Source organism: Hibiscus syriacus, unplaced genomic scaffold (assembly GCF_006381635.1).
Source record: "Hibiscus syriacus cultivar Baekdansim isolate YM2019G1 unplaced genomic scaffold, ASM638163v2 tig00109936_pilon, whole genome shotgun sequence".
NCBI lineage: Eukaryota > Viridiplantae > Streptophyta > Magnoliopsida > Malvales > Malvaceae > Hibiscus > Hibiscus syriacus.
The window spans coordinates 59,201-83,722 of NW_024062533.1; the positions used below are offsets into that span (position 1 = coordinate 59,201).

At 32.7% G+C, this 24,522-nt stretch overlaps 1 protein-coding gene across 1 annotated transcript; it reads right to left on the reverse strand.

Moving 5' to 3' along the window:
- Nucleotides 1-1,166: 1,166 nt before the first annotated feature.
- Nucleotides 1,167-3,658, reverse strand: LOC120210784 (putative Myb family transcription factor At1g14600). Its single transcript, XM_039209462.1, has 6 exons — nucleotides 3,222-3,658; nucleotides 3,059-3,135; nucleotides 2,936-2,972; nucleotides 2,434-2,593; nucleotides 2,198-2,345; nucleotides 1,167-1,470 (listed from the first exon to the last, which is right to left on the reverse strand). The coding sequence occupies exons 1-6, from the start codon at nucleotides 3,346-3,348 to the stop codon at nucleotides 1,180-1,182; spliced, it is 840 nt and encodes a 279-aa protein (XP_039065393.1). The 5' UTR covers nucleotides 3,349-3,658; the 3' UTR covers nucleotides 1,167-1,179.
- Nucleotides 3,659-24,522: the final 20,864 nt, after the last annotated feature.

Genomic DNA, 24,522 nt, shown 5'->3' on the forward strand with positions numbered 1-24,522 from the left:
CTGAACTGAAGCTCATGAACAATTTGAAAATACTCAAAATGGAAAAAAATCTTAATATATTATTAATAAATGTTAATATTATTAATAATTTATTTTAAAAAATAAAATCTTAATATATTATATTTTCGAGCTGCTCATGAGCTTTCTGAATTGAGTATCAAGTACGTTTTGGTTCGTTAAGAACTTGAGTCGAGTCCATTCGATCCGAGTATTTATCGAGCCTTGATTGAGTCGATCTCAAGTAGTTCACGATCTGTTTCGTCTCATTTACAGTTCTAGTCATGTGTATTTTAGTATAATTCAATTTGTAGTGATTTGAATGAATTGTTAATTAATATAATTTACTTATATTTTTTATCAAAAAGAAAACACATAATAACTTCACTATCATTTTAATAATAGTTACATAAAAAAGTTTCTTATTTTCAAATAAAAATAGCATAATATTATGAAATATTTTTATCAAAATAATGATTAGTATTATTATTAATTATTTTATTATATTACCAAAATATTGATGATTATGTTTAATAATATTGAAAATCATAATATTTAAATAATTTTAAGTATTAATCATTTGGTATTTCAAATATTTATTAAAATTTAAATTTAAGAAATTTTAATATTAAAATATGTATAACTTGATTTATATTAAGTTTAGATTTAAAATCATATTAATTAAAGTAGTTATTTTCTATTATTTTTTAAGAGAATAATTTTTATAAAAAAAATTGACCAATACTTACTATGTTGCCTAAATTTTCACCCTTCTTCATTTCCTTATTTGGTCTCTTGTTCTTCTTTTAAGCTTTATTTGCCCCACAAGTTTTCCATTTATTTTGTATTACTAATTATTTATTTAAATATTAAATAATAATATAATAAATACTAATCCATATATCAAATAATAAATTTTAACATAAAAAGAGTGGTATTATCGCAACAGCAGAAAAAACTAAATAGACTACACATTGTATTAAAAAAGATATAACCTTTCATAATCTTAATTAAGAAAGAACTAGAGGAAGAATTCTTTTTCTTCTCTTAGATTCATTCTTCACATATTGAAAGATATGATCATATGAAAGTTCATGTCGAATTCAGAGTCTCAAGTTCTAAACCAAAAACGAAATATTCATAATTTCATATATTTATAGCTAAGGGGGACAGCAATGAAGATTAGTTGCCACAAAGAGCAATGGAAAGATCTAAGTTAAGACTACGTGGGATGGAGCGGTCTTTATAATTAGAGTAGGATGATGACGAGAACCCCTTGCTGCTGCTCATCTCGCTTGTACAAGATGTATTACTTCTCTGTGAGGATGGCAGGTGTTGCAGCGACAGTGACAACGATAATTCACATCCTTCTTCTTCTTCCTCCTTATCGTGTTGAATGCACGATCTCTTTACGTTCAGTTTGACGTGTTCACCGTCTTGTTCGTCTTCGTGTTCTACTCCTACCTTGCCAACCTAAGACATTTAAGTAACATCAAATGTTGGTACCCTAGTAGACCACAGTCCATGCACAGATTGGAAACATTTTCTAACACAACATGGATCAGATAAGTAGTAAAACTACCATAACAGTAATTACTTAAAAAAAAGTATCTAAGAACAAGTGAAAAGGCACAGTTGGGAGAAAAGCTACAGCGGAATCAGATGGAACTGGTGGGGAAGAGAAGCATGAAATTCAAAAAAGCAAACTTCTGGTCCAATGCACTAAAGGTTCATTTTGAATCTCCATTCTGGCCAACCCCCAGAAAGGTCCCCTACTCACTAGAGTCACAGTGGACCACAGAATGTAAGAACAACTTTTTCATGGACACTGGTCCCATCCCCAATTCCAAGTTTAATTCATTTGATTTCTATGATCAGAAGCAAGTGAAACCCATAAAAGGTAAAAGTGAAAAAAGGTAAAAGACAATTTTTCAATCCCCCTTATGCCTAATGTACCCTAAAGTTCTTTGCATCATCCAAAGTGAAACACACTATGTAACTAGACTTTGTTGTAAACACATTCACAAGATTTTCAATAAAAAATACAAAAAATTATCTAAAATACATTATAATTTAAAATTTTCAGAATTTTAGGTCCATTTTAGCTGGTTTGACACCAAAACCAACATTACACTCAAAGCTGGCAAAAAAGAAAAGTGGCAGTGAGATAGGGGAGATGTAGGTTTTGGTTTAGTGTTACCTTATGGTAATTAGGTTGTTCTACTGAATATCTGAAAGAAAATGGCAGCGGCTGCTTTATTCCCATGGTGTGAAGATGATCATCAAAGCTGTACGGAATTGACATTGTCTCGTCAGTGATTGTACTCCTGGTGCTCTCCATTCTAGCCCTGAGGTAATAAGAGAAAGACAAGACATCAAACAAAAAGAATTAGGTTTTGTTTGCTTCTTGCACTGTCTGACTACACAAAAACTGACCTTTTTGAACGACGGAGTGAACAGCGATGAGAATCTGATTCTTCTTCTTGTTCTTCAGTGGTCTTTGAAGCTGAGTGAAACCCCATATGATCATTTACTTCATCAACACATCCATCATGGTTCTCTACACACTGTCTTCTTTGATGGGTTGAACTCCGATCTGTCATTCACATGCATGCATTATTCATGTTGGGAAATTTTTTAAAGAAAAAAAACAAGTAAAAGGGGGCCGTCATTTTCTATGGTTGAATTTGTTGCAGGAAACATTGAGAAATTAACAGATGGATTTCTCAAGACATACCAATAGTAGAAGATTTACAAAGTAAACAAGTTAATTCATGTTATCATCTATTTTGGTATCAAGTGAATAAGAAAGGAAGAGATGATAATAAATGAACTGAAACATGGCAAGTAAGCTCTTTGACTTTCAACACCAAAAAGACAGCCATTAGAGGAAAGTGTCACATAAAATGGAAAATACATACAAGAAGAAAGCTTTTACCTTCTCTGCCAAGATCACTTCTCATGCTCCGATACATCTGGGGAATAAGTGAAAAAAAGAGAGGAATTTTTAGGGCACGAAGACAAGAGGAAGACAAAAAACAAAAGGTAGAAGATGAAGTACCTGAAGGTGGCTTTTCACGTGTGAAATGGTGAGCCCTTTCACATCCATCAGTTGAAGAACAAGTTTCGGCGTAGCTTCTAAAGAAACATACAAAGAAGCCATTATAATTAAAAAAAGATGAACAATCACAGAGAATAAGAAGAAGAATGAAAGATGAGCTTACTGTGGTGGCCGCCAAGCCTTTCAATGGCATTAACGAAACATTGGTGAAGCTCAGGTGTCCATCTCAAACGAGGCACCTTTGATCTTATATACTGCCTCACTGCACCACTCCTCCCAAAACTACCCATTTTTTCTTTCACCCCAAAGATCCCTTCTTTCAACAAAACCCTGAAATCCCAAAGTGTCTCCTTTCACCAAGACTCGATCTTTGAAGGAAAAAGAAAAAACAATCTTTCAGGGTTTCATGCTATTTTTAACACCCCAGAGAAGCCAAGGAGTAAAATATATATATCCACAAAAACAACCCCAAAGAAAGAGAGAAGAGGAAGATCACGAGAAAATGAAAAGACGAAGCTGCAAATTCCTTAAGGAACACTGATTATACCTTGCCTGCTGCTGACTTTGTTCTGTTTCTATACCCTAAACCAAACCAATAATAATAAACTCTGAGCACTTTCAGAGATACATAAATAAAAAAGAAATGAAAATACCATCACGAGTTTCTGATTCACTTCCCTCGTTAAATCATTACCCCTAACCCAAACTGTTTTACTTTGACCTCTGTTACAGCACCTACGTTTTTTTATTTTTTATTTTTTATTCTCTTGAACTGTAATACTGCCAACGTCGTCATGATCACAAAAAGGCACCTTTCATAATTATAATATAGGATAAATTATACATTTAGTCCCAACTATCATTTAGGTTGTGTTTTAATCATCTAAATGTTCTTTTAGAAAATATATCTAAAATTACATCATGTCATCATTGAGAAAACAAAGAAAATTCCAACTTAACAATTCTATTTATTTTTAATTATGGGTGATTAAAAAGGAATTAAAATATAGCGTTAGACATGATTTTGAAAAAAAATAATTGAGTGATCAAAATGAAACTAATATGATAATAATATGACTAAATATTGATTTTACCCTATAATATAATTTTCTTGCGACTGGTTTGTATAATTGTATGTTTCCACAACAAGGGGAAAGGGACAAAATTTTGGGCACCCTCTTTTGACTGTTCTGCCATTAAAGAATACGGCTAGTACCCATTTTCTTCTCGTTTGCATGTTTTCCAAAATCACAGTTTTGCCCTTCCTTAAGGACATGGACTAACGTTAGCTGATTAGGTGCCCTTAAATAAGGGTAACTTGAAGTCCAAGTCGCCGAATTGTATTTCAAGTACCAAATTTTCATTTTTTATATGTACAATTCAAGAAAATACAAAGTAGAAAATTAGACATATTACATAATTAACCCAAAATAGTATATATTACACAATAAAACAAATAAAACAATTTATTAATAATTTTATTGATAATAATAAATAAATTATGTCAATCATTAGCCGTTTTCCCCCTAATTCACACGAAGAATCACAATTAATGTATCTTAACTGTGATAATGAAGAGAATGAAGAGATTAAAATTTTATTTCAAGAAGGGAAAGGGTCACATATTCTCGAAGAAATATATCCCTTTCTTTTTTTCTCTCCTAAAAATTTATGTATTATTTTATATGTTTATTATATTATCGAATAACAAAATATAAAATGTAATCGTTAATTAATAAATTTAATACCGATAAATAGGGATGGATCTCGAGAGGGTGGGTGGAAATAATCATCCTTCTAAAATTTAAAATTATATTTTATTTTATTTTTTACATGTATTTTTATTAAAAATATATTTTAATCCTCTCAATTTTCATAAATTTAAATTCGATCTCTCTAAAATTTTAATGTTATATCGTACAATTATTTAATCCGTATGGTGATAAAAAAAAATATGGTCAAAATGGTGGAAATTGGTAAAGGAGTGTAATGAAATAAAATACGACAAAAGTCAAGTAGACAAATGCAGACAAAGATCTGGACCGTCCGTTTTAGTATAGGGGAAAGGGATCACGAGGACAAATTCAACGGTGGATTGTAGTTAGGAAAAGGAACACGTAAGTGGGGCCGTCAAAGAAATAGATTTCCTAATGTGAAATTTTGGGTAAAAGGAATTTAGGACGTTTTAAAACAAAAAAAAATACCGAATTAATTACTTATTAGACATTGTTTTAAAATTTTTTATCGATATAATATTCCTTCTAATTAGAAGTGAATGATAATCTGTAGCTTTCAATGACATGGATAGGTATTAGATCTGTAAAAAAATTTGAAACGGTGCTTAATAATTAATTAATTCATTTCAAGATGATGTTTAGGTAAAAACGCCGGAATTTAGACCAAACAAAAAAAAACCGGACGGCTCATTTATCAAATAAAGCACGTTATTTTTCACTGGTTTCTTTGTTGAGCCGGTGCCGACTGTTGGACAAAACCGCATTTATTACGTATGCTTATTATTAAAATGTTTTATATCTTAATATAATTACTTGCATGCAAAACAATTATGATAAATTACAACCCTATTTTTCAACTTTTTTCCTGGATAAATTATGCATCTAGTATTTAAACTATCAATTTTATTATGTTTTGGTATGTAAACTTTTAATATTTTTAAAATCATGCCTAAAATTTAACTTTTGTTTCATTTTAGTACCTTGTTTCAATGTTAAGTTTTGAAAAAAATTAAAGGTTTAGGTATTAAAATAAAATAAAAGTGATAATTTAAGTGCTAAATTTGTAGTTTATCCATTTGACTCCATTTTGGTCACCTAATTATTTTTCAAAAAGTATATCCAATGTTTATTTTTATTTTATTTTGATCATCTATCATTAAAAAATTAATTGTGATACTAATATGTAACTATAAGAAAATGTCACGTCATTGTTGAAGAATAAAAAAATTCACACGATGATTGATCCATAAATATTTTTTGCAGGTGAGCACACATATGTTAACAACACAAATTTTTGAATTGGTCACTACGAATAAAATTTTAGGGTGAGCACCATCAGTAAAATATATAACTAGCCGAAGAAAATTCAAATTTTAGTGTGGACGCCTAATGTTGTGGATCCGCCACTAATTTCACGTTAATAGTTTTCTTAACTTTTTTTAACAACGAGTGATGGAAATGAAACCAAAACGTAACGTTAAGTATGATTTTGAAAGCCAAATAATTAAATGACTAAAACAAAATAAAAGTGATAGTTGAGATATTAAATGTACATTTGACGCAAAAAAATAATATATACACAATACCAAGTAAGGAATATAATATAAATTTATTAAGGTATTAAAAAATAATATAAATAAAGGATAGAGGAAAAGGCAGAGAGGCGTACGTGTTTATGCATAAGAGATTAAGGGCATGTTTGTTTGGTTAAATAGAATCATTTAATGTTAAATTTTGAACTCTTTAGTATTTAAATTGTTTGTTTTTTATCTGTGAATAAATTAGTGTTGTTTGATTTAGTAAAATAGTGTCGACTGATTCAATAAAATAGTGCTGAATGATTCAACACAGAAATATATTTTAAATGATTCAGAGTCATTATCAAACAGCATGTCACATTAAGAACTAATTCATACAGAATTTATAAATTATTCAACATTTAAATAATTTAGCGTTTAATCATTTTGAAGTAAAATAATAAATATAATATAATATATTCTGCAATTCTGAAACTGATCAAAGGAATTATCATATTCTTCCCTTGGGATACGCGCTGCAACCTGCAACGTACGATCGCGCTTATTCATTGTTGTTTGGCTGCACATTTAAATATGAATAAATATAGTATTTAAAAGTAGTTGTTTAACATAAAAAAATAAAAAGATTTTAATGGCTAAAATGATTTTTTTAATCTTAAAAGATATTGGATTCCAGAATTTGTTTACAGAATTATTTAAACATTTATCGTTAAATAATTAAATGATTAAAATAATTATAATATAATTATCTATTTAAAAAATTAATCATTAATAATGTACATGTATCGAATATAATTATTTAAATCTAAAATTTTTAGACCTTATATTACTAAATTAATAAAAAAATCGTTTAATTGATTCTTAATATCTCATTAAAGGAAAAAAATAGATTTCGTTATCAACGAGAAATCATGTATGCAAAAAGATATTGATCCCAAAATAAACGATTCATTCTTAAAATGTCATGTCTCATCATACAGGGTTAACAGAAATCAAACATTACATATATAATCTAGCTACATCTCCTAATCTTTCAAGTCCTATCATCAATTGAATGACAAATCCACTTACTATGAAGATCGAAGGATGGTGAATGTGTGAATGACATGGAATTATTTTCTTTACATTTATTGTTATCGTCTTCTCAGTTATATCAAAATGAGCTGAAACGGTTGAAGTCATCTATTGGAAGAAATACATTCTTCACATCGTCAATCTTCCACCTTATGCCTCATAAAAACACAGTTTTTGTCATCTTAATTTTATCCCAACGAGCTTAACGAGTTGGAGTCATGCATTAGAAAAAAGACATTCACATATCCAATCTTTCACCTTATGCCTCACAATGATGGACATGCATTACCTTTGATTTGAAAAATATAATTTCATATAAGAAATGGGAAGGGATTTTTAGGGTTAAATAATAAGTTTTTTAGAAAACAATCTCACAAATGGCTTCGATGTTACATACAACACTTTGATTGAATAGTTCTACCCAACCAACATATATGCATATATCACAACAATTTAACTAAGAAACAATTATGTTAGACAACTTGTAACATAGTTATAGTCAGAAATAATGATTTAAGTAACTTTGAATGTTAACTTACTTTCGAGTTGTTTGTTGGTTACTCGAAATTTTTGGATCAGCGGTTGGTTGATTGGTTGAGATTTTTCGAAGAGCTACTGGTTGATTTCTTCATTTTATGAAAATATTAATTGAAGAAGATCGTTTGTTTTCATAGAACAAGATGAAAGAAAGGTATTTGAACTATTTAGCATGAGAAGTAAAAAAGCACAATGACTTCAATTTATAATTGAGGTATCATGTATCATTAAAAAAAATAATGTATATACAAATCATCCAAAATTAAAAAGGCTACAAAGTGTCATTACTTTTTGAGAAAAAAATTGTCCTCAACCGGTCGAAATTAAGTGTATTAGACTTTCCGTAAGAAGTATCGATATCCCACTATTAACTAAAATTTGAATTTAATCTTCAAAACATAAAAATTTGATGATTAATGATATGAATATCGATATATTTGTATTTCAAATTTATTAATATCGTTATTTTCAAAAAGAAATCGGATTTTCTAATAATAGTATCGATATTTTCAATTAATTTAATTTCAAAAGTTAGAAATTATAAATATCGATACTAATATCAACAACTTCGATATGTAATGGGTACTAATTCTTCAACAAGCATTCATTTATTTGTATCAGACTTTTGGGATGAAAGTATCAATACTATTATATGCAAATTATGAATCGAATTACAAAATTTCGATATTTATTATATTCGTTTTAATATTACGTATATTTGTATCGATATTTTGTGTAATTGTCTCGATACTTACTGTACAACATCATTGTCTTCGTATTAAATGAACACGCACACCAAACTTTGTACTAACAAATAAACGTCGTAGTAAAACTTCAATAACCATGACATAATTCCCTACTAATTCAACATGTGACTGTATGGTTTATGTAAAAAGGAAGTTATAATTGAAGAATGTTAAACTGAATAATAAAAAAAATATTTTGTTCAGAGGGTCCATGTAATGCCCCAAATATCGAATTAATGACTTTATTGAAAAGATTTAAAAATTTAGGATTAAAGTGATTAAATGATAAAAGATAGAATGAGCTGGAATAGTGGTTTATACTAAATTATAACAAGGGATGATTAAAAGGGTATTTTGGTCATTTGGAATAAAATGAATTTAAAATTCATTGCCATTAAGGTATTAAAGTAAAGAAATAAAGGGAAAAGTGAGTTAACTAAGTCAACTCTTTTCTTCTTTCATGTGGATAGCCCTCCTCTATAGCTAAAGGTGAGATCTCAACTTGCTAGTTTATTATTTCGTTTTTGGTTAGTTTTTGAAGCATTGAGTATGAAAAAAGCTTAAGGAAGGATTAAATGGGATCAAAACTAAGAGATTGATGAGATATTTGAGATTGAAGAAAATGGGTTTTTGAGTGTGATGTTAGAATATGAGTTTTTACTGATGTTTATTAGTTTTTTTGACTTTTCAAATACGTAAATAAGATATTAGAAGCATTGGATGGGAATAAGAACATGTTAGAAAAAGTGGTGTGATTATTAGACTTAAATGTTATTGGAAGATTTTAGATGTTTTAAGAAGCTAAATGAAGGAAAGTTAGTATGGATAAGTAAAGAAGAGTTTAATAGGGTTGTTGGGTGTAAACATAAGGAAATTTGACCTAATTTGGGTAATAATCGGGTTGAAAACTGGAAAATATGGGTACAAGTATCGGTACTGTTATCAGTACCGATACTATAGGCTTAAAATAAGAACAACTAAGTAGTATCGATACTGATTCAAGAAGTATCGATACCGAAAGGGGGTATCGATACAGTATCGATACCGAAAGGGGGTATCGATACTGTGCGGAAGGTATCGATACCATTAATAACAGAATCCAAAAATGGTATTGATACCGTGTTAGAGTATCGGTGCCATAGTGCAATAGTATTGATACCATGGTAGGGGTATCGATACTATTGAACCAGAAATGTTAAGATAAGCTGAGATTGTTATAGAAATTTAATAATATGTACTTTTGAGTATTGTTTAAGTATAATTGTTAGGAAAGATACTAATGATTGATATTGTACGTGTCTTTAATGGATGCTTGAGTAGATCGAAATCAAGCTCCTGAGTCAAGCAAAACGAAAGGCAAATGCAAAGTGCCTGAGTAATCAACTTTGCGTTTTGGATATATAGCGAGGCCAGCCAGGTGAGTGCATTTATTATGTACATTAAGAGTTATAAATATATATTGTTAAAAATATATGTTGCAATGGTATATCAGTACTATGTGTGTAAATCCACGGAATTCATCATAAGTTGATGAATAATCGTACATGCACTATGTGTGCAAATCCACGGAATTCATCATTAGTTGATGAATAACCGTACATGCACTATGTGTGCAAATCCACGGAATTTATCATGAGTTGATGAAGAACCGAACATACACTATGTGTGCAAATCCACAAAATTCATCATGAGTTGATGAATAACCGTACATGCTTTATGTGTGTAAATCCACGAAATTCATTATTAGTTGATGAATAACCGTACAGGTACTATGTGTGTAAATCCACATAATTCATTATTAGTTGATGAATAACCGTACAGGCACGATGTGCGCAACCCACATAATTCATCATAAGTCGATGAACTACTGTACAGGCACTACGTGTGCATCTTAATAAATGAACATGAATATGAAGTTGGAAAATTATCATGTTAGCACTAAGGGTGCAAATGTATAAGGTGTATAATAAATTAAAAAGAGTTGATCGATATTAGAATTGTTATGCTATACTTATGTTTATAAGTTTGCTTATGGTTAAGTATGTCTCACTAAGAGATTACTTAACGTGTATTGATTTCACACGTAGGTTTTGATACAATCGGAGTAAGGAGATCATTAGACATCACCAAGCAAATGTCGCCTCGTCAGTAACAGTACGACATTCATGTCTACTTTTGATGTATTCAGTTGGCATGTATTAGATTTAGTAAAAACGCTCTGAAAAAGCATTTTATTTAACCTGATATAAAAATGATGAAGTGTGAACATTTCTTTTTGTTATCTATTTAAGTTTAATGCATGTTTTATTATTAGTAAATTAAAATATTTTATAAAAAGAAATAAAATTTTACGAGTTTACAAATGAGGAATTGTTTTAAAAGTGATATGACATCTGTATCTCATGTACGGAAAGATATACGAGAGATGGGTGTTACATACCACTTTCGATTATAAAATGACTACACTGCATCACCCTTAACACAGAATGTGATGAATCAGTTTATGGATATGCTTTTGAAAAGTTGTTTGGGGTTCTATTTTCTTCGCGTGATTAAGCTTGGAATTTCTATAGGGCATACACAACTAAGCATGGTTTTAGTGCACCATGGGGGAACAACACAACTAAATAAGGAAGTCAACGTGAAGTCACAAGAATTTTATTATTCAAAATAAGGGTTTCGAAAATGTTATCAACTTTTAAGTTGATGTGGTCTTATTCATCCATACGACAACAAAATAAGTTGGTTGCTTTATGAATTGTTTGTTGCAATCTGAAATGTTATATAGTTAAAAAATATTGATATTCTTAAAAAATTATCGATTCTTACTGACAACATAACTTACCCGATTAAGTCATTTTAAATTATTTTAAAATACTTATAACCTAATATATTAATATTAATTCAATATAACCAATAGCGCTAAACCTATTTTTTTAAATTCCTTTTAAAATTTATGATTACATCGTTTTTTAACTTTATATTAATATGTGATTCTTAAGAATCCCTTTAAAAACATTACTTAATTTTTACTTTAAAAATATAATTACTTTTTATATAGCTTTAAAATTTAACGACGTCCCTTTTAAAAACATTACTTAATTTTTACTTTAAAAATATAATTATTTTTTATAGAGCTTTAAAATTTGTCTTATCTTTAAAATACTGTTGTTTTCCCTCGCACGTAGATGGCAAGAATAATAAATGAGTGCGACTGCATTCAGCGTGTCCTGACTCAAATCTTCTGCATTTACGTGTCATCTTCATCTTGACAGAAATATTATTAAGGATAAAGTACACAAATGGTCCCTCAACTATAACACATTATTTTTTTGAATCCTTAACTATCTAAAGTTATAAAATGATCAATTAATTATAGTGCTTTGTTTTGTTAAATTTTCCAGTCATTAAAAGTTATAAAATTATCCATTAATTAAAGTCCATTAATTATACTGGTAATTTTTTAATATTTGTAATCAAAATTATGCTGTTTCATTTTCAAAAATATTATTAAGGGCAAAATATACAAATAGTCTCTCAACTATAGGACATTATTTTGTTGAATCCTTAGCTATTTAAAGTTATAAAATGATCCAATAATTATAGTGCTTTGTTTTGTTAAGTTTCCCGGTTATTAAAAGTTTTAAAGTGATCGCTTGATTATTTATACGTTACCCATCACTTTATATTAATAAATTGGCGGTCGTCTGAGCCGGACGTTAACATGTTGATTGAAATACGATAATTTAATCTCGTAACTATTTGAACCGTAGTTCATGGATCAACTTTTTATTTACATCATGTTGTCAAACTAATGCTTGAAATATTATATTGTCGAGTTAATGCTTGAAATGTTATGTCATTGAGCCAATGTTTGAAAGCAACAATGGTACTAGTAGATATCATGAAAATATAATTTTTATCATATCTCAGTCATTATGTTAACTTCTAACTTAAATTGTCATCAAATATTTAATACAAAATGACGAGTTTCAAACATATAAATAACTGAATGACTATTTTATAATATTTAAAAGTAAAAAATTCGATTAAATAATACCTTATAATTAAGGTTCATTTTATAATTTTTATTAAACAAAGGAGAACCCTATAATAGATGACCCATTTGTGGAGGGGGGGGGGAGGGGTTGAATTCAGTCAAATTTTAAAGATGGATTCATTTGAAAATGCAGAAAGGGCATGCAGGAACCATAAATGAGAGGCAATGATGAGGGGGAAGGGAAGAAGAGTGGCCTTGAATTTCACAACCATAAACAAACAAAAATGGCAGCACCAAATCCAAATTTCCATTATGAAGGCAAAATAAATAATTTGGCAGATTGCAGGAAGAATTATTATAATATTCCAGAGGGTGACACGTGTAGTTTACCCATTTACTAATTATTCATTGATAACTTTGTTCTGTAAGGTTATAATAGATTTTTTTATTACAATAGATTTTTTTATTATATACTTTACAATACAATAAAAATAGAATGATTAATTTAACCTAATTTATAAAATAGTTTGATAATCAATAATCGATCGGTATAATGAGATGATGTACTAGACTCTTAAGCAATGTCAGAGATTCAAATTTTGTTATTAAAAATTAAACGAATTGGGTTAGGAATGTTGTTCTTACCTCTGCAGTATCTGATCCAGATTAGTTTAAAAATTATGTTCGATAATTTAAAATTAATAATTTTATCATAATTTTCTCAAATTTTATATTATATCTATATTTCTTATATTTAAATACAATATCATAAACATGCACTTATTAAACAATTAAAATTGAGGCCTACACACGCATCGCCATTAACATTTGACCTATTTATGTTTGTGCTAATTCATGTTTTTGACACGTATTACGTGTATTGTTTCTTTTTAAATAAATCCTTATAATTTCTTATATTTTTAACCTAATATTCTCCATCTCTTTTATTTTAATCACAAGTGACTTTAATATGAAAATTGAATTATTAAAAAAGAGGGTATGAATCTATGCCACGTGAGGTTTAATAAATATAAATGAGGTGCTTCACCTAGATTAGTAGGTTTTGACATTCTCTTGCTAATTAGGCCAGTGTTGTAAAGCAATACAAAAGCAGGCAGATTGGCATGTGGCAAAACGCCCTATGTTTTCCTCTTATTTTCAACTCAAGCTTACCTAACAAGCAACAACATTTCCCCATTAAGGATTTAAGTTAGGGACGGGCATTAACATGAATACGACAGGTTTTGATTTGATCAAATCTTATAGAATTGGGTTTTTAAAAAAAATTAGATTCGGATCATATCAAGTTATATGGGACATAATATCGAGTTCATGTCGAAATCAAGTTTAAAGTGAAAAAATATCCGGCCCGACCCGATTCAATGTCCTCATTATATTATTTATTTAGGGTTTTGGTTTAATTTCATTTTTATACTTTAGCTTCTGTGGCTCCTCATTTTCCATTCTTCTTTGTTAGTTTTTAATTTTAAAATTTTTTCCTTTATTCTTATGAGGGTTGTTTCGGTTTTTCCTATAGAAAACAACTGTTTGCCGTCTCTCCCATCTCACCTTTGCAAATTTTTTTTTTTTAAATTTTATGAGGGTTTCATAATCTGAACGAAGATTGTATATATTATTTGTGAATTAATTTTCTTCTAATTTTTTGTTTTGTTTTTGGGATTATTTTTGAAAGTCACTTTTTTTTTCATAGTTTAGATTTAGTTTTTCGGTTTGCTTTATTTTTAAGTTCATTCTTATGTTTGGTTGTTTGTTTAGTTAGTAAGAAAAATAAGGGAATAGATGAGAAAACAAAATCTGGAATCTATTAGGTCGGGTTGGGTGGGATCGGATTTTTAGTTCAAATCTCGAGTCGGTTTCAAAATCGGAGGAGGGTAACACTTCTTGGGTATGATAGGTAAAAAATTCGACCCGACCTAAATTCATCCATAATCTAAGTAATTTTTATGATTTTATTTGGTTGGGTGAAAAATAGAAAGAAAAAAAGTTCAAAAAAGTGGAAAAGAATAATTGAATGTCAATATAAAATAAAGAGAAAATCGTCTCAGTGACTAAAAATGCCTTATAATATACGATTTTAACCAACTTTTTCCGGATTTGCCAAAATGACCAACAAAATCGCAATACGATCGCTAATTCGCAACGCGATCTCCATTATCGCAAATTCGCGTTGCATTTCGCGTTGCAATAGTTGGAAATCGCGTTGCGATGGTCTACAGTGTCGTTGCGATTTTCCCAATTCGCAATGCGAATAAGTAAATCGCAACGCGAATTGGGTAAATCGCAATGCGATACTGACTATCGCAATGCGATACTTACTATCACAATGCGATAATACAAAATCGCAACGAGATACTGACTTTCGCAACGCGATTTACATAGCGCCATTCGTATTAACGCGTATTTTTTTTTCAAATTCAAAACACGAATTTTTTCTTAATTAATCGGAAACTGAACCGTCCACAGTAATCGCAACTCATAACCTCAAACCCAAAATCACAACACTCAGTCCCATCTCCATCTCTCACTCTCTACGGCGAAATCCGTCCCCATCTCCGAAGATTTCCGTCCCCATCGCCGGCGAAATCCCTCACAACCATTCACAATCAAAAATCCCTCACAATCATTCAGAAATGGAAAATCAACCTCCGAGGGTTAGTTTTTTTCTTGTTTTTTTTTTTTGAAAATTTTGCATTATTTTAGGTTTTTCATATTGAGATTGATGATAAGTTTACTGGTAATTTCAATAATAGATTAACCATTTCACTTAGATTTCTTATTAAATTCATTCGATTGCTGCCAATACTGCTAAACTGTTTAGCCTGTGAAGTTAGTATTTGTCTTTGTTTTGTCTTTTGGTTGAAGTAATGTAGAAGAAGAATAGTTTCGAGAATGAAAATCGCAACGCGGAAATAACTATCGCAACGCGAAACCAAAATCGCATTGCGATTTTCATTTTGCGTTGCGATTTTCATTTCGCGTTGCGATTCTCTCGTCGCGATAGTCATTTCGCGTTGCGATTCTCTCGTTGCGATAGTCATTTCCGCGTTGTGATTCTCATTATCTCGTTGCGATTTTCATTTCAACCAAAAGACAAAACAGTGTTGCAAATTTTAGTTTCAAGAATAAACTACTATTTATGTTTATTGTTTTTGGTATATCTTGACAGTGTAGTTTTTGGTATATCTAACTTGGTATGTTTATTGTTTTTGTAGAAATTTTTTTCGGCTTCATTGACATTAAGGAATAAAGTTAGCCTAGCCACTACAATTGCTTCGAAGCTTTCACCTGCACAAAGAAAATTGTTTGAAGAAACCTGCTTCGGGCCATGGCTGAGAGTACAGCATCCGGGTGGAGATGCTAATTTGACCCATTTGTGGCTTCAGATCATGACTAGCGATCTACCCGACAGAATACAACGTGGTGAGGAAGAGATATGGTTTCATTTTCCACCGGCGTATACTTGTTTTGGGCGGAAGGAGTTCTGCTTAATCACTGGTCTACGATTCGGACACGATGATGTAGGCCAGTACACTCGTCATATCACCCGCCCATCATGGTTATCCAGGGTTTTTCCTGATGAGTCAATAGAGAAGCCGAACTTACACGTCGACGACATGAAGAAATTGTTTAATAAGAAAGATGGTTTTACTCGGATGAATGACGTCGATGTTGTCCGAGTATGCCTTCTACTACTTTTGTATGCCGGCTTTTTAGGCAGAGAGACCAGACAACCTATTCCTCAGGAGCTAATATTATTGGTAGAGGACCTAAATGCATGGAATCTGTTTCCGTGGGGTTCGTATATATGGAAAGCTACCTGGACTAAGTTGTCGTCTGCCTTTGATGACCGCAAAAGTTTGCGGGGCGATGGGTCGAAATACACTTTGTCAGGCTTTGTTTGGGCCTTTAAGGTAAGAATTTCTATATAATGTTTTCAAAATTATAATTAATTATTTAACAATTACTAATGTTTGTTATTATATTGTTTGTAGATTTGGATATTCGAGGCCTTTCCCGCCATGAAGACATATGCAATAAAAACTTCAAATGATATTCCCAGGGCTATTTCCTGGAAGAGGAAACGTCTGTTGGATTGGGAAGACTTAATACCATATGCGACAATAAATAATGTAAGTTAACACAAATACTATCATATATAAACAAGTTCTTAATAGTAGACATTTAACTTTGTTTGAGTTTTTATATTTTTAGGAGGCCAACATTCCATTAATTAGACTGACACCCACGGAGGCTGAGCTTGCCACTGATTGGTGGCAAGCTAGTCAGCGTTTTCTTGATGGCACGAATGATGAGCAGCCTCCACTTCGAGAGCCATCACCTCACCCAGAGCCATCACCTGATCGACCCGACTATACACCTCTACAACGAGAGCCATCACCTATCCCGTCACATTATCGAGCCTCTTCTCCACCATCACCTCATGATAGGCGACCGACAAAGATGCCACGACTTCTATCTCCCTGTTCTCCACCTCCACGGGATGAGTCAAGGGAGTTACGTGATGAGGTCAATGCCTTGCGTGAGGAGATCGATACTCTACGCGATAACGATGGTGCATGGCGTGTGGAGGTGTCTACTTTACGTGGTGAGGTTGCCGCTCTACGTGAGATGGTAGTATCGTTGCAGAATGAGGTTCATACTCTACGCAACGAGGTAAGTTTAAGATTTTCCATATTTAACTTGATGATAAATTTACTCGTAATTTCACTTAAATTAACTATTTCACTTAGATTGCTTAGTAAATTTATTCGGTTGCTGCCAATACTGCTAAACTGTGTATTAACACTGTGAAGTTAGTATTTGTCTTTTTGTTTTGTCTTTTGGTTGAAGTAAATTTATTCGGTTGCAGCCAATTCTGCTAAACTGTGTATTCTTTAACATTGTGAAGTTAGTATTTGTCTTTGTTTTGTCTTTTGGTTGAAAGTTTGAAATATATTTGTCTTTGTTTTCACTGTTTAAATATCATGTCTGTTTATTTACTGATATTTGTATTTAATTATTTAGCGGACCGATAAGGCGGATGCTTTACGTCGGGTTTTTCTTGCACGACAGAGTTCACGCATCAGACGGCGTGCACATGCTATTAAGTCTCCGTATACCCCAATAGTGCGAAGACACCGCAAGAAGAAGCCCGACTCGCCTGTCATCCCTCAAGAGTCCACTCCTATCGTTGAAGAGGCCCCTATCATTCCTCGAGAGTCCCCTCCCACCGTTCAAGAGGCCACTGTCATCCCTCAAGAGTCCACTCCTATCGTTGAAGAGGCCCCTATCATTCCTCGAGAGTCCCCTCCCACCGTTTAAGAGGCCCCGATTCACATAGCGTCATATGTAGGATTCTTGAGAAACCCTCTGACGTGCCGAACATGATGGATTCAAGTTGGCTCTCGTATGAGTTACCGGCCAGTACCATACCGGTATCTGAAGTGGAGAGGAAACAACTACCGGACACAATTCTGGATAACACCCTTTGGGCTAAGACCGCAGTTGATTTTTATCTACATGAGCGAAGCCAGGGGTGTTTCACTGACATATGCAAGCTCAACGATGATATCTATTTGTTGCTTGATCGGTCTTGGTGGGGCATATTATTAGGGGTCGAAGACAATGTCTATTTCGATGGAGGGGTAAGTCTTATATTTTTTTTTATATTTTAATTTGATTATTTTTTTGTAAATTTATGTAAGTTACTAATATATGTCTTTTTTTGTAAAACAGCATATCGATGCGTGGGTGTCACATCTTCTAATAATTAGGAAACTTAAGGAAAATAAAAGAAATACACGATATACAATTATGCCGACGTCTTTTAACGCCGTTCACTTGAAGAATCAACGAGATGAATCATTTGCGTTGGGCAATGGACAAGCTAAACTTTATCCTGCATGGTGGGAGGTCGATAAGGTTGGTGTTTATTTTAGATTGAGTTTAAAGGTATTCATAAATAAGTGCGCAAATGAATGAATTATTACTTATGATTGCAGGTGTTTATCCCTGTTTTGGAATGTAACCATTGGCTTCTCGTCGAGCTTCAGATCTCATCCCTTAAGGCAATAGTATATGACAGCATGATAAATTACATATCATTGGCTGATTTAAGAGATATTATTAAGGGATGGAGCTCTTATTTGGCTAAATTCTTGAATGCGATAAATTATTGGACTCGTTTTGGAAACAAGAAGCCAAAGAAGCTCAATATTACAGTTAGCAGAGACGAGACCGCACCACAACAAACGAAAGGACCCAGAGGGGATTGTGGTCCTCTCGTATGCTTGGCGTTGGACCGTTTGATCACAGGAAGTATAAAGTATCTACCTTCCACCGATATAGATAGAGCTGCAGTAGGCTTGTGGTTTCGACATTATATGGCTAGATCGATATATACGAGACGCTGCCTACCTGCATCCGCATTATAACAATGTCCATAAACAATTGGTATGTTTATAGGCTTGTGGTTTGAAAATGTTTGGTTAAGTACCTAGAATTCAATAATTTGCTGTTTGTAGGTTTTAGATGTGTAGAAAGTGTTGTTTGAGCAAATGTTTGGTTTATGCAGGTTAATCTCAGAAGTGAGCTGCGTGAAAATGATGTATGGCTGCAAAAGTTGATTCAATAGTAGAAGTGTTATTTTCTCTAATAATTATTGCTTATTTTTTGATTGTTTAATTGATTTGTAAAAGGTGATTTGTAAAAGTTGATTTGTTTAATTGATGTTAACATAATTCTTATTTGTGCTTGTTTAATTGATTGAAATGTAATGGTTGATTTTGTTGATTTCAATCTGCATTATGTTGAAGGAAAAAAGTACTATCGCAATGCGAAATGAAAATCGCAACGCGAAATGAAAATCGCAACGAGAGAATTGCAACGGGAAATTAAATTCGCGTTGCGATTTTCATTTCGCATTGCGATTCCCTCGTTGCGATTTTCATTTCGCATTGCGAAATTAGCGTTGCGATTTTCATTTCGCATTGCGATTCTCTCGTTGCGATTTTCATTTCGATAGTAATTTCCGCTTTGCGATAGACATTAAGATGATTGCCTATTAAGTGATAACAACTGAACAGATCATAGCAATTTTCAAACTCAAGTTACTAATACATGCCTAACTGAAAATGTTAAAAGTTCACACATAAAATCTACATAATACAACGTTTGCATTTAAAAATCACCTAAGTTAACAGTCCCAAAATGTGAAGCCAGTTGTGATTGGGATTTTAAAGATGATTGCGATTTTGATTGCCTTTTTCTTGACACCATATGAGCTTTGGATTTTGATGATGATCCATATTTTGGTAGAGGAAAAGATGATTGTGATGGCATTGGTGATCCACATGTCAACCTTGTATGACCACTTTCCTTGCACCGACTACATGTCGATATCTTCTTCTCTTCACCCTTAGACGGTATACGATCGTGACTTTTTGGTCGGCCAGGTAGCCTTCTGTCCATGGCTGGTGGCAAAACTGTTTGTAAGTCATCTGGTATGTCCCACTCAGAAGGATGTGGAATAGGGTAGACAATCTCGGCATAAGTCTGTCGATATACTTCTGTAGTGTAGCAATCCATAGCGTATGTGCTTGAATCATCTTGGTTTAGATGAAGAGCAACTTTTATAACATGGCCACACAGATAACCAGATGTTTTCCATTTCATACAACTACACGTCCTTGCATTTAGATCGACAAGCCCATTTAAGTTATTATCCAGTACTTCAAACAAAGTGTTTGAACATGGTTCAACTCTCCATGACATTGACTTTACAACACGTTTCGTTATCTTTTTTTCAGTCCATGGTGTAACACGATGTTCCAATGTTCCTGTAAATTTAAATAAATAATACTTAGTAAAATATATGATAAGTTACGAATTCAAAGAAATAATACCTGCATGGTTTCTTTTCTTGTAGTACCACTGTTGAATAGAGGCTCAAAAAAACTCCATTAACATAGTAATGGGTAATTTCCGGGAATGACGACTTAGAGCGTTGATTGATTCTGCACTATTAGACGTCATGAAACCATATCTTGCTCCAAGTTGATATACTCTTGACCATCTTTCAAACCCGACATCTTCTAGTGTTTGAGCACACTGAGGCAAAACACGTCTTAAACAGTTTATATGCTTATTGAAATCCACTTCCCGATAAGCTTTTACAGCCTTCCAGTATGTCCATTTGTGCTTTTTTATACCAGCAGACCTTGATTTTAGATTTCTATACAAATGAACACCACAAAGTCCATGAAAAGAATCTGGAAAACACCTTCTAACAGCGTTGTCAATTGAGTTTGCCCTATCGGATATGATTGTCAGATTGCTAATAGGACCTATGCAATCCCTAAGATGCCCCATAAACCATGTCCATGAATCAGAGGTTTCAGATTTGCCAACCCCGTAAGCTATTGGCAATATCCCATTGTTAGCATCCATGGCTACTACTAATAAGTTTACTCCAAGGTATCGACCTTTCAAATATGCTCTGTCAACTATAATAACTGGGCACATGCAAGTAATAAATGAACGAATCTACAAAATAATATACACAAGAAATATAATCATTTAAATGTGAAATGCATGTAACTAACAGAAATGAGTCAACAGAATTATATTGATTTACTAACCGCAGCACCAATGGCGATAAACAGCAACTCAAAGCGTCCATCTCTATCTGTTTTGATATGAGTTACCGACCCAGGATTTTTCAGCTTTAAATTGTGACAATAAGCCGGCAGTTGGGCAAACGATGCTTCTGGCGACCCCCTCAACAATTCCAAGGCATAACATTTGGCTCTCCAAGCTTGAGAATATGATATACTAATCTTGAACCGAGCATTCATGTCAGTCATAATTTCATGTCCCCGATATACCCTGCCATTCAAAAACATTAACTCAGCCAGAAAACTACCCAACATCTTTTTGTTTGCCTGTCTATGGTTAGGAAAAACTTGGGTTCTTGAACATGTATGTTTATCAATAAAAGTCCTAACTTGAAACATTTCGCAATCTTTTATCCTCTTTGCAATCATACGCCACGTACAGTTTTTGTCAATCATACACCTTGTTTCGAAACGATCTTTGCTTGATTTGTTAACTTTTAGTTGATAGCCATCTTCCACACATTTCGTATACAAAGCTATCTTCAAGTCTTCCTTTGTATCAAAACAATCATCTTTCTTGATACGAATAACTTTTGTGTAACAATCAACTGCTTTCTTTACCAACTCTTCTTCCGGTATCTGAAGTAATTCTGGCATATTCCAGTTATACTCCCGTGGCATTTTCTTTTCTTCGGGGACTTTTTTCTTCTTCTTTTTCTTCTTCAGGATTATATGAATTACAGAATGGATGTTCAACATGTTCATTCACAGCCTCCACTTCCTCCTCATTATCATCAACAACATCTTCCTCGGCAACGGTTGTTTCATCATCAAAATTCGGGTATTGAACAATATCAAAATCATTACACGCAGGGTCTGTTTCTTTTTCTGAAACATCATCAAAATCCGAGTATTGACCAATATCAAAGTAACGGGTATTGACCAAGATCAAATTTCGAATACTGACTAGTACTCACAATTTTTTCTCTTGGCTCATCATCGTCTAATTGGTCAATACGAAAACCGGAATTTGGTGCTGAAAGTTGATTGGGATTTGGATTAGAGAAAGGTTGTGGGTTTTGAGAAAAACTTAGTTGATTACTACCCGCTACTGACCCAACAATACTACTTCTAGGTTCAACAACATACAATGTAACATCATCAATTGAAACACTAATGTAAGCAATGAATCGTTCAACATCTTCATTGTCGGTTAACAAATAAACTTTACCATTCCTCTGATAAGATAGCCTAAATCCACTTAGGGGCTCTAAATTCAATTCTTTGAAACACGTAACATTAGAGTTTCATAAGTTAACTTTTTTAATGACAGTTTTAGTTGAAGATTCATGGGTAAATGCATATATTGTAAAACACCATGAACATTCTTCCATGACCCTCCAAAACACAAATCTATCCAAACATGATCAACATTAGATGATTTCATGGTTGTAAATTAATTTACTAAACAAACGAGCTGCGAAACTAAGACATGTTGCCGGATGGGGAAGGATGTAGGAACGGATATAGGAACGGATGTCGCCGGAGAGAGTGATAGATGGAGATGGAATGAGTTACGATTTAGGGATTTAGGTTATGAGTTGTTGCTTCTGCGTAGATATATACACAAAAAATTTGTGTTGCGAAACTAAAACCTATTGCGAACTTTGAAAATCGCATTGCGATTCTGTATTATCTCGTTGCGAAAGTAAGTATCGCGTTGCGATTTTCCTAATTCGCAATGCGAATAAGTAAATCGCAATGCGAATTTGGAAAATCGCAATGCGATACTGACTATCGCAACGAGATAATACAAAATCGTAACGAGATTCTGACTTTCGCAACGAGATTCTGAAAATCGCAATCATCTTCAAAATCCCAATCACAACCGGCTTCACCTTTTGGGACTGTTAACTTAGGTGATTTTTAAATGCAAACGGTGTATTATGTGTATTTTATGTGTGCACTTTTAACATTTTCAGTTAGGCATGTATTAGTAACTTGAGTTTGAACATTGCTATGATCTGTTCAGTTGTTATCACTTATTAGACATTCATTTGACTATCGCAACGGGGAAATCGCAACGCGAAAATGGCTATCGCAATTCGAAATGAAAAATCGCAACGCGAAAATGGCTATCGCAACTAGAAAATCGCAATGCGAAATGAAAATCGCATTGCGATTTTCTCGTTGCGATTTTCATTTCGCATTGCGATTTTCTCGTTGCGATAGTCAGTTTCGTGTTGCGATAGTCTGTTTTGCCTTCAACATAATGCAGATTGAAAATCAACAAATCAACTATTACATTTCAATCAATTAAACAAGCACAAATAAGAATTATGTACACATCAATTAAACAAATCAACATTTACAAATCATCTTTTACAAATCAATTAAACAATCAAAAAAATAATAATTCTTATTTCTTCATAAATAATTGAATCAATGAATCAACAACTTTGTGACCCCGTACATCCATTTCACGCAGCTCACTTAAGGATTAACCTACAGAAACCAAACATTTGCTCAAACAAGACTTCCTACACATCTAAAACCTACAAACATCAAATTATTGAATTTTAGGTACTTAACCAAACATTTTCAAACCAAAAGGAGTATATATGTTAATAAAACTTGCATTTGACTTACCAATTAACAATGGACACTTTCATAAGACGGATGCAGGTAGGCAGCGTCTCGAATATATTACTCTAGCCATATAATGCCGAAACCACAAGCCTACTGCAACTCTATCTCTATCGGTGGGAGGTAGAAACTCTGTGCTTCCCGTCATCAAACGCGTCAAGCACAAGCATACGAGAGGACCACAATCCCCTCTGGCTCCTGGCGATTATTGTGGCGCGGTCTCGTCTCTGACAACTATGACATTGAACTTCTTTGGCTTCTTGTGTCCAGAATGAGTCCAATAATTAATCCCATCCAAGAATTTAGCCAAATGAGAGCTCAATCCCTTGATCATATCTCTCAAATCAGACAGTGATATGTAATTTATCATGCTGTCGTCATACACTATTATCTTCAGGGATGGGAGCTGAAGTTGGACGAGAAGCCAATGACGACGTTCCAAAATAGGGATAAACACCTGCAATCATAAGTAATAATTCATTTATTTGCGCACTTATTTATGAACACCTTTAAAAAATTTAAAAAATAAACGCTAACCTTATCGACCTCCC

Coding starts and splice junctions, on each gene's coding strand:
- LOC120210784 (XM_039209462.1), bottom strand. CDS start 3,348: ATGGGTAGTTTTGGGAGGAGTGGTGCAGTGAGGCAGTATATAAGATCA. Junction 3,136..3,221: donor AAGGCTTGGCGGCCACCACA/GTAAGCTCATCT, acceptor ATGTTTCTTTAG/AAGCTACGCCGAAACTTGTT. Junction 2,973..3,058: donor ACGTGAAAAGCCACCTTCAG/GTACTTCATCTT, acceptor CTTATTCCCCAG/ATGTATCGGAGCATGAGAAG.